The sequence below is a fragment of the Bemisia tabaci genome, chromosome 9, assembly GCF_918797505.1.
Source record: "Bemisia tabaci chromosome 9, PGI_BMITA_v3".
NCBI lineage: Eukaryota > Metazoa > Arthropoda > Insecta > Hemiptera > Aleyrodidae > Bemisia > Bemisia tabaci.
Window position 1 is genome coordinate 16073141 of NC_092801.1, and position 18709 is coordinate 16091849.

The window sequence follows — 18709 nt, forward strand, 5'->3', positions numbered from 1 at the left end:
TTCTACATGAATTCCTGCTGATATCTTTTAAATGTTTAAAATGAGAAAAAACTATCCCGCTTAAGTTTAGACGTCTAATATTTTGCTCTATTTATCACATTCCTAAAACATGTAAAAAATCCTCACTTACATTTAATCAGTTGAAACGTGTCAAAAAATTAGGAATGTTTTCCTTTTTGTCAAGGAAATGCCAGGAAATTTTTCTCCGGTTTTTTAGTCGTTTTTGTCAGGGAAATCAGGGAGATGCCGGGGATATTTTTTTTTCTTTTTTTTTTTTGTTTTTGAAAATTGCTAGACACCCTGATGAAGGAGGAATCAAGTGGTCAATATCTGGCTTAACCTAACCTAACGCGAGGTCAGGTTAGGTTGGTTTCAACGTTGGCGCTTTTGGACGACTACTTGCGTTTAAAACTTGCTTTTTTGGTTCGTGCATTTTTGCGCTAATGGACCACTAGACAAGGTACAAATTTGAGCAATCTGATAAAAGTATCTTAACCAGAATTTCACGTAAAACACGATTCACACAACAAAAATTACTAAAACCAACTCCTAACGAAGATAATAACGTTTTTATTTCACATTCGTTACGAGGAATTTCAAATGCCCGCTCACAAGAAACTCAAAGCTCTACGTGAGTCAAATCGCGCACTACAACGGTTTCAGCAAGCTTCTCAATCGAGCAATGTTCATGTCCAACCATGTGTCGTTCAAACTATAAGCAATTTGCTATAGCTGAGCCAAAGCCTCAAGACTGAGGTTGCCAGATTTTTATATCGCATCCGAGACTGTCATGATAATGTTTAGCGCGCCATGTGAATCACGTAGAGCATTGAGTTTTAATGAGCGGGTGGTTTGAATTCACGCATCAGGAATCCCACCTATAATAGTTACCGGATCTATGTCAGCAATTCTTTCGTTCGCGATAACTACCGTTAAATTTACGTTAGCTTTCTCAAATTTTGTAATTTAGTCCATTTTGATTTGATGAAGAACTGTATAGATTTTCGGTTGAATCGCATTTACCGTTTACTTATACACGGTAATTAACAAAAGTGCCCTACTTACGCTGTTTTCCACTAAACTGTTTTTATGAAAGTTCCATTCCTTGGTTTCCTTGGTAACCTTTGTTTGCTATCAGCTGATGTTGGATTTCAATTTCTTTTTTTCATTTTTTCATTTTTTTTTTTGTTTCTTTTTTGTTAATAAATCATTGCTAGGTTAGTTTTAATTTTTTGCCAGCATTTATTCTACCTCCCCCCCCCCCCCCCCCGTTCATTTTTCTAGCCCATCACCCTCACCCTGAACTCATTTTTCTATCGATTTTATCATTTTTTATTTTTTTTATAGCATGTCTTGCTCCCCTACCAACATTTTTTCGGGGTTACAGATATTTTAGCGGCCTCTAGACCCGTGACTCCAGTCACGGGCATTTCGCTAGTCATTAAATATCTTTGTAAGGAGTTGATTTCGGTAATTTTTGTTGTGCGCGTCGTGTTTTATGTGAAATTTTGATTAAGAAACATGTACAAGAATGCTGAAATTCGTACCTTGTCTAGTGGTCCATTGCACGCCGTTTTTGCACTTTCGTGAAGTTGCGCTTCCAGAGAGTATCCGCGGAGAAGTACCTATCAATTGCATCCAAAGCGCGAATTCTGTGCACTTGAAGGAACTCCACGATCACGATGCTCCGATCGATGATCGATTAATCGCCGAATCTGATCGATCGACGGGAAACCGTACCCGTTTATTCGGTTGATGATATTCCATGTATGTGTTATACCTTTTAATTGGATTGCCCTGGATCTCCATCTCCCGCCCGAACTTGTACGGTCTCTCGCCCTCTCGCCCTCCCCCGTCATCCACTCTCCCTCCCCCGCTTTCGGCCCCCCTCTCTCCCCCCGTCGTCCTTTTTTCGTCTCTACGCACCCGAACTGGTATAGCTCGGTTTTTCCAAGGTAAGCCGACCGATTCGCTCGATTCTCTCATCGGAGAATCTGGCAACTCGGCAACAGTGGACTTGGCCCATTTAAACGAATGTTAAACAATCGATATAATCCACCGGAGTAGGCTCCCTCGTTCATAATCGATTATTTATAATGAATTTAAATGAAGGAGAAGTAGTGTTGCTTACTTAACTTGCTGGGAAAGTGGTAGACTGGCCATAGGGTCCCTCCCCTCGTGGGTTGCATGATGTCGCTATGATTGTGCGACTTTTTCCCCTTGCAAATGTAAACTGGATTGCATTTTGCAAAAAGGAACCACTAGCATTGCAATTATGCTAAGATTGTGCAACTTCATCTTTTGCAATAAAATTGCGGAAATCGCGAAAAACTATGAAATTTAGATGGTAATTTTTGTCTTAAATTTACAGTTTTTAGCGAGTAAAATAGAAACTATGAATGGATAATCGGGGTTTTCCTCCAAGACAAAAGAAGTTGCACAATCTTAGCAACAGTGCAATGCTAGTGGTTCCTTTTTGCAAAATGCAATCCAACTCATCGTCTAAACAAGTTTTGGTTTACTCCCGATAAACTATAATTTCAAGACGAAAATTACCTTGGTCAATTCAATTTTTCGCGTGATTTCAGTAATTTTGTCGCGAATAATGTAAGTAGCACAATCTTAGCAATATTGGATTGCTCTTGGTTCCTTTTTGCAACATGTAATCCAGTGCATAATCACGTGTTTGACGGTGAGGGGTGATAATTTGCAAAAGTTGCAGGTGGGTTTATCTTCTGTTGTAGATGATGTGATTGTGACTGAAAAAGTATGACCAATCCTGAGACGAGAAATTTGAACCTTAATTGGATTACATTTTGCATGAAGGAACCACTATCTCTGGCTCTCCCATAAAAGCACATATCTGCTTAGGGAAAACAATGGTATGTAGGTTGTTCCTAAAATGGGACAGAAATCGATTCCTTAATAGGTTCTTTATTGAAAAATGTAATCCAATTGATCTTGTTTTGTGGTATGATGTTCTCGGATATGGTACAGGGGCTCTACCGAAGACGATTTCCGATGATATACTCGTATCTACCATTGATATTAACTATAGTCTTCGGTAAAAATTTTCAGCTTTGATCAATTCTGAATTCTTGTGTTGACAGGTACTGGAGAGTCGGGCAAGTCAACGTTTATCAAACAGATGAGAATTATCCACGGTTCTGGTTACTCAGACGAAGACAAACGTGGATTTATTAAACTTGTTTACCAAAATATTTTCATGGCGATGCAGAGTATGATCCGCGCCATGGATGTGCTCAAAATTCAATATGCTGATTCTTCGTGTAGTGTAAGTATTTCCTCTCATCACCTCAATGCTTTCCTCCAGCAGTGGCGGATCCGGGGGAGAGGAGGGGCTGCCCCCCCTCCCCCTCGGGCCAAAAAAATATATGGGAAAAGAAAGAAAAAAGGACAAAGAGGGGGAGAAAAAAAATTGTTCCTAAAAATTTACGTACATGGTGTCAAGACAGAACTGCAGAACTGTATAACCAAGTTTACTAAACGGAAAACTACTCAATACCGCAGAAATAAATAAGCCATATACCAAAATAAAATTTCTCTAAAGGAGGCATTAAGTATTTGTCAATTTTCAACTTTCAAATAATGCACAAATTGTATGCTATAACTGCTTAAAATTCAATCTAGGCGGGGCTATCTTTTTAAATCATTTTCGGGGGAGACCCCCCACCCCCCTCGCTCTGGGGGGTTTCCCCCGACCCCCCCCTCCACTTAACATCAGCAAATCCCCCCCCTCCTCCAACTCACTCTGGATCTGCCATTGTCCTCTAGCGCTCAACCGCAAGGGAAACTGCTGAAGGGCTCATGATGCTTCCAGTTACCTTTCAATTTTTTGTTATTGGATGACTTTAGGGGTTGCTCTTAAAATATGTAACGTTGAATTTTGGATTTTTCGAGCCCTCCCTTCCCCTTGTGAGTAATACTCTTTTGAAGTCTGCCTGTATCCTTTAACATGTAAAAACGAAACCTTGTAATGCGCTCTTTGGAAAGCGGTAATTATTTTATGAACAGTGTCTTATCGATGATCAGGTGGCAGATCCGTGTTTTCATCTTTCTTGGGATGGAGACCTCCGAAGTCTCAAACTACGTCATAGACGATGAAAGTAACTTTTTATGTAGAACTTGGATAATTAAATGATAGTAAGAAGGAATTCCTAATTTTTAGCTGTTTCGATATATCAATATATTTCTTCCTAGTCCTTGAAAATTATACCGGATGGTCTTGAAATTTCTTGATAGTGCTTGATTTTATCAACTAAAACCCCTCAAAAAGTCAACAAAAGCTCCTAATTTCGGTTTTTTAAAATTTTTATGAATTTAGTAAAACACGAAGTTGCGTTTTGAAAGCAAATGATGAACGAGAATTTTCTAATTTAACCAATCGTAAATTTCCAACATGTGCACTGCTTTTACCTTTATGCTAAACTGCTATGCTAAGGAAAAACGCCAAATGAACCTTCATTAGTTGCCAAATTTCCTTTGATCAAATACGAATTTTCAGGAAAACTTACTTGGGAATATTTTCTGTTCAATTTTTCAGAGAATTGTCTTTGTCAGTAGATCTATTTCAACTGAAAATTTCTAAAGAAAATATTCACAACTCTCCTAAATAATGAACATTTCATTGGGAGAAATTTGGCAACTCTCGATTCATACGACGTTTTTCCTTAGCACGGCAGAATAGTCAGCACAGTTAAAAAACTACACAGAAGTTTTGTTCAAAGGTCGGGAAAAGTACAGAAACAGATCAAGGGAAGTCAAAGAATTAGAAGATTTTAAAACAGGAAGTGTAGAAATGTTAGGAAATTTGAAAATGAAGTACTCGAGGGAACCCTGGTATTATTTGAGTCTTAATATTTTTCCTTTGGTTTTGCTTTCAGGAAAAAGCTGAATTAATTCGGAGTGTAGATTTTGAAACAGTAACAACCTTTGAAAGTCCTTATGTCGAAGCTATTAAAGAATTATGGGCTGATGCCGGAATACAAGAATGTTACGATAGAAGAAGAGAATACCAATTAACAGATTCAGCTAAATAGTAAGTACTGTCTCTTTTTTTGTAAATCCGAAGACGTTAAGATGGTGCTGTTTAACTCCACAAACCTACAGAAATACAAAAATTAATGTGTATTTAGAGGTTCAAATGTAATAAGTTTTACGATGGAACCAAGAAGATAGTATCATTGGATTAGTTCTTTGCAACTATTTTTATCTGCCAGAAAGCACAGTTTCAATGCAACACCTCAGAAGAAGTGGTAAAAAACCTCTTAAAAATCTGACCTGAATACAATAAGTAACAGCATGGCAGAATAGTGTGGGTTTCTTACTATTCTGAAGGGAATCGGAAGCCAGAAATCCAGAAACTATAGTTTAACTCACAAAATGAATTCAAATCATCACTCCTCAAGCGTGTATCTCAATTTGCCCTTTTCTCGTAAAAATTAATGCTTCCAAAGCTCATGTGGTAAAAGAGGTACGCTCTCTAGTCAGAGGAGCCACGAATGTCTAAGAGTCGCTTTCACAGCGCTCCCTGGCGCTCTGCGACGCTTAACCATCACAGTACCCAGTCCTCCTACTACCCCTCAGGGAGTTGGCAATTCTATCTCATAATTCAATAATTGTCAAGTTTCATCTGATCTATCATGTTTTATTCCACAATTCAGTGTCGGTTATATAACGGACTCCAATTGCAGTTCTGTCATGTCTGACGGGACCACCAGCGAAAGAATTGGACACCTGGTTTAATGGCTCTTTTTTTAATAATTTCAACTTGGTATTAAAACAAAATTGTGTCAAAGCTGCGAAGTGGAAGTTAAATACCTTTTAGAATTAAAGAACGATCATTGGTTAAAATTGGTGTCCTTTATTTTAAAGGTATTGCTTATTTTAGATATTTGTTTTAGTGTGACTTTGCCCATCAATAGGCATTTTTTAATGCTGAACAATTTAAATTTGTTAACACTTCTGCGTCAAATGCAGCCATCAGCTCAACCTATTCAAAGCCTCTGCAGGACCTTCGTGTTGCACCTGAAGAATCTGAACTTTCTGTTTCTTTTGGTCGGTGTAAATTATTATTCAAGAGCTAAAAACTAACATGTCTGTATTGTTTTCTTTAGTTATTTAATGGAAATAGATCGGGTCGCAGCGCCAAACTATTTGCCCACAGAACAAGACATTCTAAGGGTGAGAGTACCGACAACTGGAATTATAGAATATCCCTTCGATTTGGAAGAAATTCGATTTCGGTAGATCTCTTTCGTACACTCTTGCTTGTTTATGTGCATGATTGCTCACCCAAACAACTCTAATCAGCATCCATTTTATGTGCTTTATCCGCCTGGGTCTTCATTGAGGCATGTCCCTCTCGGTGGAAAGCAAAACTTACTTTTAAGCGTTCTCAGTTTTCTGATTTGCATGATTAGCTTGCTTTACAGGTTATACCAGCCAAGGTGTTTTGGGTACATATTTCCCGCGGCGCTGCAGCCTTAACTGAATGAGATAAAATGACTCGTTTATGTGATATGCAAGCAGCATTTTAGCAAGCAAGCATTCTATTGTCTCTCAAGCATCCACGTCTCTTTCTGAGTGATCTAAGTTTTTGGCGTACATTAAGCCGAAGAAGGAAAATTTGAAACTGGAGTGCAGAAAAAACTTTGATTCCCAACTTTCCAGAGATTTTCAGGTGTTCGTTTGCTTTCCTTGTCCCTCAAACAAGTTTTAAACGGAGTGGAAACTTTACATAGCCTGAAAATTTATATCTTTCAAACTCATTGTACTCTTTCTTTTTCATTTATAAAAAACTATCGCGTTGCCATGCAATAGTGGCAATGTCTATGGGTCAACAGTGAAAGGACATGCGGAGTTCTGGTTATGTAAGTAATCATCAAAAACCATGGTCAGTAACCATGGTCTGCAGCGTTCCTGTTTCACTGTTTTCTTGCTCGTTTTTTTGGCCAGACAGGAACAAGAATGCCAAAACACAACCATCAAAATTATAGAAGTTGGTTTACCAAGCAAGTTTAGACCTTGTTCCCTTGTGTAGATGAATTTTTTTTTTTGTTGTTCTCTGGTCCATTTTTAATGATCAGAAAAAATGCAGGAAACTCTTGAGAAGAGACAGGGAATTGATTGATCGGTTTTTGCAAGCCATCTTGCATGGAATGGGGAATTCTTCCAAATTTACACCCCCCCTCAACATTACTTTTGCGATTCTCTGCACTCCTGGTTCAGAACTCTTCATATTTCAAATTGGTTTGACTGATATCATGTTGTGACCTGTTTCTTTGCATGTTGGCTTTCATATGTTTGCGTGTTAATGTTGTTTAGCTGTTTGTGCATGTTGTTAGCTATCTGGGCGATCTCGAAAGGATAGAATCACCAGATTATCTGCCCACGGAACAGGATATTTTGAGAGCTCGTGCTCCAACCACTGGTATCATCGAGTATCCTTTCGATCTGGACTCAATTATATTTAGGTACTCTCTTCGTCCACTAGATTTGACTTGATCGAAGTGTAGTCCAATTTGTCCTGTCCTCACACCTCCTGTCTAGTTGCCTTGTTAGCACTTGTAGAATTGAGAAACCAGAGTTGCCACAGTCAGGGAAAACCGGGAAATGTCGGGGAATTTTGAAAAGTCAGGGAAAACCAAGGAAATATCAGGGAAAATGACGAAAATGTCGAGGAAAATTTGTTAAATCACTTTCATTTGCTTTCTGGAAGGCGTTTGAGGTTTCGATCAACAAATTTGCCTGGAAACTATTTTCAATCATGCCTTCTTAACCACACACATCTTCAATTGTCAGGGAAATCAGGAAAATGTCAGGGAATTTCATTTTCTAAATTCTGTGGCAACCCTGAGAAACTCTAAGTAGTTGTAAAGTAAATGAACCAAGATTAGGATCATTACCCCTGTCAAAAGTAAAATTTTATGTAATTCTTCATAAAAATTAAAAAGATTTTTCTAGATTGACAAGTCCTTGAGAAGTTGAAGAAAACGCTAGAAGGTCCGTAATTTTGATTTAACTGTGGAAAATTCATGTCCTCCCCCTCTTTTCCCTTTTTTACTCCCTCCCCCGCAATCCAAACACTTCCTCTCAAGTGCCTCTTCCTGTAAGGCAGATATGACGGGGTCATAAATGGGGGATTCTTTTCCTTTCATTACGATTGATAAACTTTGACCCAACTTAATTCTCCCTTACAGGGCCCTCCTTACCCCTGTATTATCCCCCCCTGCCCGCTCCACTTTACTTGAAGTATTTTGCTCCCTCCGCAGCAGAAATGACGATTTTTCCTGTGAAGAATTGTTTCTTATTCATATTTTTCACGTTTCTCTTTCCACTTCTATGTTTGATTTATTCTTTCCTAGGTGCATTCTCTTCCACTTTCTCTTCGCATGACCATATTACTCCCACAAAAAAGTAGTAAAAAGTAGAAGAAAAGTGAAAAGTAAAGAGAACAAGGCAAAAGAGGGACAAACAAGAGGGGAAGGGGAAGAGGAAGAGGAGGGGGAATAATGGAGAAGAGTAGGAGGGTGGCTCCCATGTATTCAGTATTTCAGTACCTAGACATAAGTAAAACATTATTTGTCAGAAACATCGTCATTTCTGCTGCGGAGGGAGCAATATACTTCGGAGCGGAGCGCGGCGTGGAACGGGCAGGGAGGGAGGGGATAATACAGGGGTAAGGAGGGCCCTGTAAGGGAGAAGTAAGTTGGGTCAAAGTTTATCAATCGTAATGAAAGGAAAAGAATCCCCCATTTATGACCCCGTCATATCTGCCTTACGGAAGAAGCACTTGAGAGGAAGTGTTTGGATTGCGGGGGAGGGAGTAAAAAAGGGAAAAGAGGGGGAGGACATGAAAAATGGTAAAATGTGAAGAAGAAGAAAAATCCCCAACAGAAAATACCATCGTGACCGCGGCGTGGAGAGAAGAGAACAAAGCAAAGTCAGTAAGATGCGCTAACTGTCATGATAGTATGAATAAAGCCCCCCTCCCCGTCCCCCGAAAAACCATTTGGGGCTTTGTGAAAGATGTGGAAAAATATTTGTTGATCGAACCTTGAATTTGAAAGTGTATCTAAACGCAGGAAGTATGTTTGCATCAAGAGTTTCTTAGGATTAATTTTGTGGAATAACTTAGGTCAGTCAAACTATATCTATTGCAGCCTTTAGTAGCGAGTTATGTCCAGGCTGGCATCAATCCCTCCGTGAAAGCAACAGCAGCTGCAACTAAATCATTTTAAGCAATCGGTGTTCCTTTATTTTTTTTTTTTATTTTTTGCACCTTTTCCTCTTGGAGTATGGTTGTTTTTAAACTGACTAATTGGTTTAAAACCCGTAAAAGTGTTTTTTGGGTTACCTGTTTCTGTTGGTGATTAAATTTGTTTTTATTTTCTCCTCGTTTACTCAGAATGTAACGCTCATATGATGTATTTTCTTGCTTTCCTTTGGCTTTTTACGTCCAAATTATCTCCAGTTTTTAAAATACATTTCTAAATCTTTTTAGTTAGTGTGATAGTTGCAAGTTTGAAGTGGGGTGCCATTTTATTTTAATCATTTAGTATGAAGCAAAATTTCCACCTGGGCAATTCATGAACGTTTCATATATAGAATTTGTAAAAAAAATCTTACATTTCACCTATTGTACAGAAAACTAAGTGTTCTGAACAAATTCTGACAGTTAAAACTGTGTAAGTCGATGTATTAAGCTTCATTTTCAGCTTTTACTGCTTAAACCGTCACGACTGTCACTATCATGATTGTCAGGTTGCAATGTTTACAGCCTCATTACTCTTTTTGGTCTAAGAAACTGTTCCAATCTTTGCACTGATTTCATCAAAAATGCGTGTAGTTGAATAAACAATGTATTTGATTTTAAAAAAATTCGGTTTCCACCCGAAATATTCAAGTACCCGGCGTTTTTGTTTAAATTCGTCATGCTGGTCATACCGCAAAGGATATTTTGTGTGCAAAAAGAAGGGAGCAAAAATGCCTGATAGAAGAAGGTACTCTGTATTAAATTTTTAAGCCTGATACTGTACTGATTTGGGAAAACAAACCCTCCATCCAAAATAATCAAGTTGAATTTTTAGTTTTTTGGAGGTCAAATTTGACAGTTTTTGTAGAATTGCCCATCTCAGCAGGTGTTTCCAAACCCATCAAAATGACCGAATATGCGTACAATTAGGTCAAATGTTCAAGTCCACTCGAGCTAACATCTGCTTTTAAGCATGAAGAAAATTTGAAAATCCTACCTTTACGAATTTTAAAATTATGGAATTGATTCTTGCATGATAAACGTATATCCTTTTTTTCTTTCTTTCGCATGGTGGAAAAAAATAGGCATGGACATAATACCGATTTGCCCCAATTGGCTGTCCAACCTGAAGTCACAAGCTTTTTTGCAAAGCTTGTGTACCTGAGCTCTATCAATGTGTTGGCAAGAGATGGTCCAACTGCAACATCACATTTCAGGGACTTTTTTCCCACGGTGCATCGCTGCAGGCGATATGCCCATACCATTTTTCTCCTATCTTGTTTCTCCTTTTTCTTTTTCCATCTTCAAATGTATCTTTGTAGCTCAAATTTTTATGAAAGTATTTGATAGTTTTTTCTTGCTTTTCCTTTTTTTCAATGCTTCAAATGTACTTCTGAAAATTTTTTTTGAAATATCTTTCTCTGTTTTTTCCATGCACATGTAGACTTACAGTGGATAGTCTATAAGAGAGGGTACCGTAACTTGGAAAAATTAAAAATTATGATTTTGACACCACTGCATTTAAGAATGTTGAGCAAATCTTTTGGGAAATTGTTGGAAAATTTGTTCTTGAATTAGCGAGGATTTGAAATTAGCTCAAACAAAACTACATAGCGTTAACAAAAAGCTTTTTGAAATTCCAGTTGGTCATCTTAAGGGTTCGAAATTGCCTACCTGAATATTGTTTGGCTGTGTGTCCCGTGTTAGTACAAAAATGAACTCAGATTTCTAGGAGATTTCTTAGATCTAAAGAGAAAGAGTCTTAAGTAATCAACTGATAAAAGTTCTCAAATTATAGTGTGTGCATTCTTTTACCATGAAAGTAGTCAAGGTTATTAAGGCAAACAAGATTTTAAACTAACCCCAAGTTAAATTAGAAGTGAGAAGGAGTGTTCAGGTAGTAAGGAATTGATTCCACATTAATGCAAAATCACTGGGCAATGTAAATACATCCAGGTCTCTTACTGAATCATTATAGCGTTTCATTTTTGCGATGTTAATTCCTGTATTTTGTACTTCCAGAATGGTAGATGTAGGAGGACAGAGGTCTGAAAGACGAAAATGGATTCACTGTTTCGAAAACGTGACGTCAATCATCTTTCTTGTGGCCCTATCAGAGTATGATCAAATTCTATTCGAATCTGACAATGAGGTTTGTATATCTTTCTATTTTCACTCCAGATGATAATTGAATTGGTGAGAATGCAATTACCAACACGGATAATTGATAATGTTCAGGAGACGCAAGAAAAGGCACAGTAGGCTTATGTTTTTGTACTCACTGTCTCAGGGTGTGTATTGGTCGGAAAGTCCGGAAGTAGTACTAATTTATTAACGGTGGCTCGAAGCACTGTTAAAGTGTAGAAAGACCATAAATAGGTCCAGAATTCTTCGCCTGCCACGATTGTTCCGTAAGACAGCCCGGAAAGTATGCAACTTCTTGTGAATTGATTACTAGTGCAGTTTTTGCCTGTAGATGGTGGAAATTTCAAATTTCATGGCATGAAGATGCTGAAAAAGTACTGAATTTTCTGTTGAGGAGGCGCTATATGTTTTGGGAAAGCACTGTAAAGTACTGACTTTTTAGCCCTTTTCACACTGCTGTTTTTCGATTTTCTGATCATAAAATATTGAACTTTTCTTTTGCGTGTAGGTGTGTCTACCTGTATGAAACACTGAATCGTAACGAAGTGAAAATCGTAAAAAAACCCATGTTAGTGTGTTTTTATTCTACTGATACAAATATACCTTAATGGTTTTCATCCCTTTATCCCCAGCTATACGTAAATAGATAAAAACACTTAAAATTCGGCAAGTAACAGGATGGTCGAAAAGTGCTGGGATCACACTATTCTGTAGCAAAATCAAAGCCAGGACAAATCAAAAATCAGAATTTGAGTCATAAAAATAATTTGAAACAGATCCTAAGGAGGTTGCATGTTCAGCCCAGGCAGGTGCAGGTCCTGGTATTTTTTCAGCAGCAATTGGCGTGAGCAATTGGATGGTGTGAGGATTGCCTTTTGGTGTGTCGCTTGGCCGTGTATCCATGACTGTGTTGTAATTCAATTCGTGTAGGATGTTGACATAGACTGAATGCGCTTGCTAGCGCTCTCAAAAAGCGCATCAAATTGTTAGTCGGGCAGTATTTTTCCCCAATCATCAATATGAAAAGCTAATGATAAGCAACAGTTTCCACTCAGGAAAACTTTTTGCACTTTAATCCAGCAAAGAACATCCTGATTATTTATAAGAAAAACACAAATTTTTTCTCTCGTGTTGAATTTTCGTTGTCTCTTGATTTCCACGAACGTTGGAACAAAGATCATTATAAAGTTCGAAAGAGCACATCCGAGGGGAGAAAAAGCGTGTCCAGATGGGACTAATTAAAAGCTGACAGTTGAGTCGATGAAGCAAGGCAAAGGTGAAGCTGAGTTTGAGTTGTCACAGTTTCTCCCATCATTAAAGCACTTCGTTCACTACGTCATTACAGCGCGCTGAATACATTAAATTGTTTCAAACTAATCCCATTTTTGACGGTTTTTAAAAAGGGTTTTTTTGCCCCTCAGGAATAAAAGAAAATGGGAAAAACCCATAGTAGCTCAATACACACCGTTCTTTGCCACTGAGCTTACCAAAATAGAGCTTTTTCCTTTTTTTTCATTGGAAGCGTTTGTTTTGTGTCTGATTTTCTTCTTATTTCTATTTTCAGAATCGAATGGAAGAATCTAAAGCTCTATTCAAAACTATCATCACATATCCTTGGTTTCAACATTCGTCAGTAATTCTCTTCCTAAACAAAAAAGATTTATTAGAAGAAAAAATTTTATATTCACATCTTGTTGATTATTTCCCGGAATATGAAGGTAAGACTTTTTTTCATATTCTCTCTCTCCTACTAGATTCTTGATTTTCTTTTCTTGGTCATGCAATTGCTCTTGCTTTAATGAAACTTCTAACATTTTGTCACTCCTCTAAAGCAAGGGCGCAACTGTTTTTAAACTGAGCCCCATCATTCTTGAAGGTAATGTTCGTGACCGTCCAGAGGAAAATATGTGTCGGTGCTGAAAAACTCGACTCAAATTACATGTATTGATACAGCTTCTCAGAGGAATCCAAAAATTTTATCCCTTTTAAGTTCGCACTTTAAAAAACTGTTTTTTGAAGTGGCCGTCAAATTTTTTAACCTGCCGTTTTGGAGACTAAACATTGCCAAAATGAACCATTTCACACATTCAATTGACCCAAATTAGTGTAGAAAATGATTCAGCTCACAAAAAACTGAGGACAAGTTATTGATTTCACAGCATAGAGGAGTGCTCTGTCCACATTTTTGGACAAAAAATGCTCCTAAGTGTGGAGAAAGATGAGAGTTATGAGAGTATCAAGTTTGTATTTCACAGAAAATAGTTTCTACAAAACGCTGTTTAAAATTCTGATCTGCCATGTTTAGCATGTTTAGATGAGCATGGAATCACTGGACTTTAATGTATCTTTATGCCCTCTATAAACTGAACTGCCCTCAACTGGAACTATATTTTCCAGTAATAAACCAGTATTTCGATGGCTAAAGTGTGAAACCATGTTCACTACGTTGCAGACTTCCTTTCATACCTAATTTTTTCTGTAGAAAACTAGTCAACAGAATTGTTGGCAAACTTGCTTGAATTTCCTTTTTTGTTAGCAGAATATTCTGTGAGGATTTCAAGTCGTAAAGTTCGCCTCTTTCTCGGTGATAACATAAAACAGGAGCGGAAATTTTGAAACATGGCAATGGAGGTCCATGGTTTTGCACTTCAGCCATATTTTTCAACTGTTTTCGCACCATTATCGAAGGGCTCTTTTTCTTTGGACTGTCATATTTGTTTAATACCTAAATGCTATTTAAGATTGAATATATGTGTTTTCAAAGGAATCCATTCGATTTCAGTTCAATTTGTTAGGTTAAATTCATGAAGAAGGATAATTTTAACAGTCTATACTTTGTATTTGCATTTGATGGCTAAACGCACGAAATGCGTTTTTCACTTGCTACGTTTGAAAATATCCGAATATGTTTTATCGCCTGAAAGGAACACTAATCCAAATGTTTCGTTGCAATTTAGTGTGATTTCTGTAAAATGAGTCATGAAAATTCACCGACAATTTCAGTAGAAACTAAAAAAATCAAACATTAGCAGAGACTCATGATGTCCTAATCTGAGATATGCATTTTTCGACTTGAGCCTCTGATCCGAAACCTCACATCAGCAGAGGTCTGAATATTTTTTTTCGGTACAAACTACTGATGATTTTTAATTGAGTCATTACACAGAACTTTTCAATTCTTTCTACTGTTGTGAAGTTCCGTACTTAAAAGTCTATGATGTTTTAATTGTTAGAGTGAATTCCGTATTTTTTTAATTGAATCATTTTAGGGCCAAAACAAGATCACATTGCCGCCCGGGAGTTCATTCTGAAAATATACCTCTCTCAAAACCCAGACCCTGATAGGATGTGTTATTCTCATTTTACAGCTGCCACAGGTCATACCGTTCTATAAAAAGTGTAGAATTGTCAAGCACCCACGGTCGATCATTGCTATCTTAGGTTAGGCTAATCCTGCACTATCGCAGACAGTAATTGCTACCTCCTTTTTAGGGTCTTTGTATTTACGCCATTCTACAGCCCTCTTAATTGCACCATTTTGCGCCATTCTGATCTGAAGTCTAATGCACCTTAATTCCCATGTCATTTTGAATCTGCCTAGTGTTTTTCAGGGTGATTTAAAAGTCCTACACTGCTAGCACCAGGTGTCAAACCTGTAATTTTTTGACAAATTAAAATAGAGACTTGAAATTTGGTGAATATTCCCAGGTTGAAGAAATTAACTCACGGAGCACGGGGCGCGGGCGCCCCAAAAAGTTGAAGGGAATCACCCTGATAAAGGGCAAGAATCCTATGAGGTTACAGGTGTAGTGTGCATCTTTTTGATCACCCTGTATGGTTGAACAATTATCTAAACAGTGCCCAATTCATCCCGTAGTATCTATAAAAGTAAGCCCATTCTTGGAAGCATAGCTCTTGCCTGAAAAGAAGGAATTCCGAGAGTCCATTGAATGATTAAAATCGTCCCCACTATCACAACAAGTGAAAATGGAGACTTCGCTCCCCAAAAAGAAAGACCCTGACATGCTGTGTTTTCAAAAATTGGTAACGCCTGGATTTCTGGGTGATCCCAATTCTCTGTAAAACTTCATGCTCTACGTCACCTTCGGGCCAAAGTATCACAAGTGCCATGCGACATTTCAACATTTCTGCTGCCATTTTATTGTTTTACAGAGATATTGTTTAACAAAGCTGTCCTTAAATTTCACTGAATTGTCTTTGTGCTGCCTGTAAAATTCAGTGAAATTTTCAAACAGATTCAACCAACAATATCTCTGTAAAAAAATAAAATGGCGGCGGAAATCTTGAAATGTTGCGTCGCACTTGTGATACTTTGGCCGGAAGGTGACGAACTCTTATAAAACAAGTTGAGAGTTGCGGACTTTAAGCTCCCATATATACCCGCACTAGGATGCCGAGTTGCTTTTTCCCATCCTATTTTGTGGCTCATTTCTGGGTCAAGTTAAAACACCCATCTGATTTTATTTTTTTATTAGTCAACGCTAGCTACTCTTCCAAGGTAATTTGTAGACAACCTCAAATGTATCTCCAGTTTTCCTATCAAGTCTATCTTTGGTATCATTCCTGCCTTTGTATAATTTTTGATATTAAAAGTAGTCGTTTGTGTACACTGCAGGTCCTCAACGAGATGCTATAGCAGCTAGAGAATTTATTTTACGAATGTTCGTCGATTTGAATCCAGATAGTGAGAAAATAATTTATTCGCATTTTACGTGCGCCACAGGTATTTCATTTTCCTCAAGCTTCATTCGCCTGCATCTACGCTTCGTATCATCTACGGGTTTGCTTTGCATGTCATAGGTTAATGTAATCTGAACCTTTTCTTCCTGAGATTTTTTTATTTTATCTCTCTCTGTCCAAAGAACCTATCTCTTTTTCGCTTTAGATGATCTGTAAATTCCTTTAAACAATAGGCGTTGAGGTAGCGCCTCAATTTTTAGCTGTTCAAATTCCAATGTATCATAGATTTTGGCCAATCAGAGTATTTTTGAATGATCGAAATATCAGTCGTTAAATCAATTATTAAAGACATCTTACCGAAAATCAACCATCAATACCTATAAATAATTTCAAAAGCTCTAATACCAATTCTTGAGTGCTTTTGATGTATTCAATTCGATGTGTAATCAATAAAAGTTCTTTTGTCTTAATTTTAAAACTTTGAAAGATGATTTAGGGTATAAAATCCTTCAATAATTGATCCTGAGACTTACATTTTGTTATTGCTCAAATCCACTTCAACTGTCTTTGAATGTTTCATCTATTGGGTAGCGGTACCTGTTTCCCCTTATTGGCTTTTGATATATTTCGCATAATAAGTTGAAAAAATCCCTGCAATTTTTAGGTTACAGTTAACTATGAATTATAGCCCCTGTGCTCAGGCCTGAAGAACTTCTTTCCAAAAAAAAGTATATAATTTTTACAAGTTGCAGAAATATTAAACAGAATCCATCTACCGAAGAATAACACGTTCAATATGCTAAGTTTTTGTTTTAAATTCAGTGCTTTCATAGCTTTAATGTCTAATATTCATTTTTCTTGTCTGTTCTTGCATGCTGCGGAAACATCTTGCATGGAATTCCACTTATGTTTTTTTTTGTTATTGTTTTAACGGATCTCAATTATTTCATTGGTCGTTTATTTGTACCCTGTTTTCTCATTTCAAATTTTGTGTTTTATTTTTAAGTGCATGTATGCTCCATTTACTTTGCTTTCCACTAACAGATACTGAAAACATAAAACTTGTGTTTTGTGCTGTCAAGGATACCATCATGCAAAATGCGCTAAAGGAGTTCAATCTAGCTTAAGTCTGTTTTGTATGCGTTCACAATTGTACATGGTTCAATTTGTAACTATGGGTACTATTTTTTTACTACCTCTCGATGTAACCTTGCAATGTGTCCAAGGAATTTCCATGACATCAAATTGACTATTTTTTTGTGAGTGGCACTGCTCAACTTTGGTACTTTTTACCGTTCCCAGGCAGCATTTTATAACAAAAAAAAGTTGGAGGTCATTGAAATATTGTTGTGGTTTTATCATAACTTCACTACCATGAAAAAATTGCCAGAATTATGAATATGTGAAAGATTTTTGCGTTACAATTCCAAGTGTTTCTGAGGGATGAAGTTGCCTTTTAATATGATATAATTGCCATTCAACGTCAATTAAATTGTGTTAAAATTTCCATTCATATTTACTCAATTTATTTTTACTTCTGGTTCCAATAATGATTTTATGGATCGTATGCAGCAGAAGTATCCAATGTGATTACCGTGTTTTCAAAGTCATGCAACTTCTTCCTCACTTTAAAAAATACTAAATATATGTACAGTAACTCAATTAACACAATCGATTTTCGTTAATATTAACATTTTTTGATAGAACATCAAAAACTATTCACTATAATATTCCTATGACATTTTGAAAAGTTTCTCTCACAATTTGACAGGAAGTTTCAGAAACTTTCCAGCAGTGAAACTGGTTCGTTGTCCTTTCAAAAGATTAAAATATGAAAGGGAAATCTACAACATTGAAATGCATCCCTTTACGTAAATACAACTGGACAAAACTTCCCTTGCTATGTGGCATTTAACGGGTAGTTGAATACCTGCTGACGATGTTTTCAATGCACAATAGCTGTATTTTTTAGCTTGTTTTCTCATGTCAGTATGCATGTGCCTGAAATTTCGTCATTTTTGTTTAAGATTGCTGATAACTTTTCCCTGGTTGAAGGGGACAGGGTTCAGTAAAACGAGACTTTAAAACATGTTCATTAAAATTGAGTCAAGGACAGTCTGGAGGTGATGCAGGATCAGATTTTCTCTTGCCAAAAATTGAAAGTCCTCCAAAAATATTTAGCGTGTGAAACTTGATTCTCAGCATTTGTTCCCTTTAACGATGTTCGTTTTTTTTTTTATCGGGTAGGAAATCTTTGTAAATCTTAATTGGACATTCTTCAAATTCTTCTTTGATGTCAACTCGCTTTCCTCTTCGGTGTTATGCATGTTGATCGTTTTTTGCATCATTTTTGTTTGTATGTACTATTTTTTATATACATATTCGTTTATGTTTTAATGCATGTTTTCATCGTTTAAATAGCTGTAAGAAGCTAACTCCAACAGCCAATTTTTTTTTCTTTTTTTTTTAGCGTTTGAGTTTTTGCTGCTGAATGTGAATCTGTGCATTAACTAATAAATCTATTGGTCTTACAAACTCTTCCCGTTTCGTTTCTCTTCTTCGTGCCTTTCACATATTTTTATACCG

The 18709-nt window shown here is 37.1% G+C and overlaps 1 protein-coding gene across 6 annotated transcripts in view; it reads left to right on the forward strand.

Moving 5' to 3' along the window:
• Galphaq (G protein alpha q subunit) overlaps positions 1–18709 on the forward strand; it is a 62866-nt gene that overhangs the window by 27749 nt on the left and 16408 nt on the right. The window contains exons 2-9 of one of the 6 annotated variants that reach the window (XM_019051502.2): positions 3111–3295; positions 4905–5059; positions 6138–6266; positions 7368–7496; positions 11300–11429; positions 12987–13140; positions 16059–16166; positions 17168–18663. In XM_019051502.2, the coding sequence (XP_018907047.1) occupies positions 3111–3295; positions 4905–5059; positions 6138–6266; positions 7368–7496; positions 11300–11429; positions 12987–13140; positions 16059–16166; positions 17168–17250 (1073 nt within the window). In that variant the 3' untranslated portion in view covers positions 17251–18663. Of the gene's footprint in view, positions 1–3110; positions 3296–4904; positions 5060–6137; positions 6267–7367; positions 7497–11299; positions 11430–12986; positions 13141–14691; positions 14800–16058; positions 16167–17167; positions 18664–18709 lie in introns of those variants that run through there. The other 5 variants (XM_019051500.2, XM_019051501.2, XM_019051497.2 and 2 more) reach the window with 5 other exon arrangements.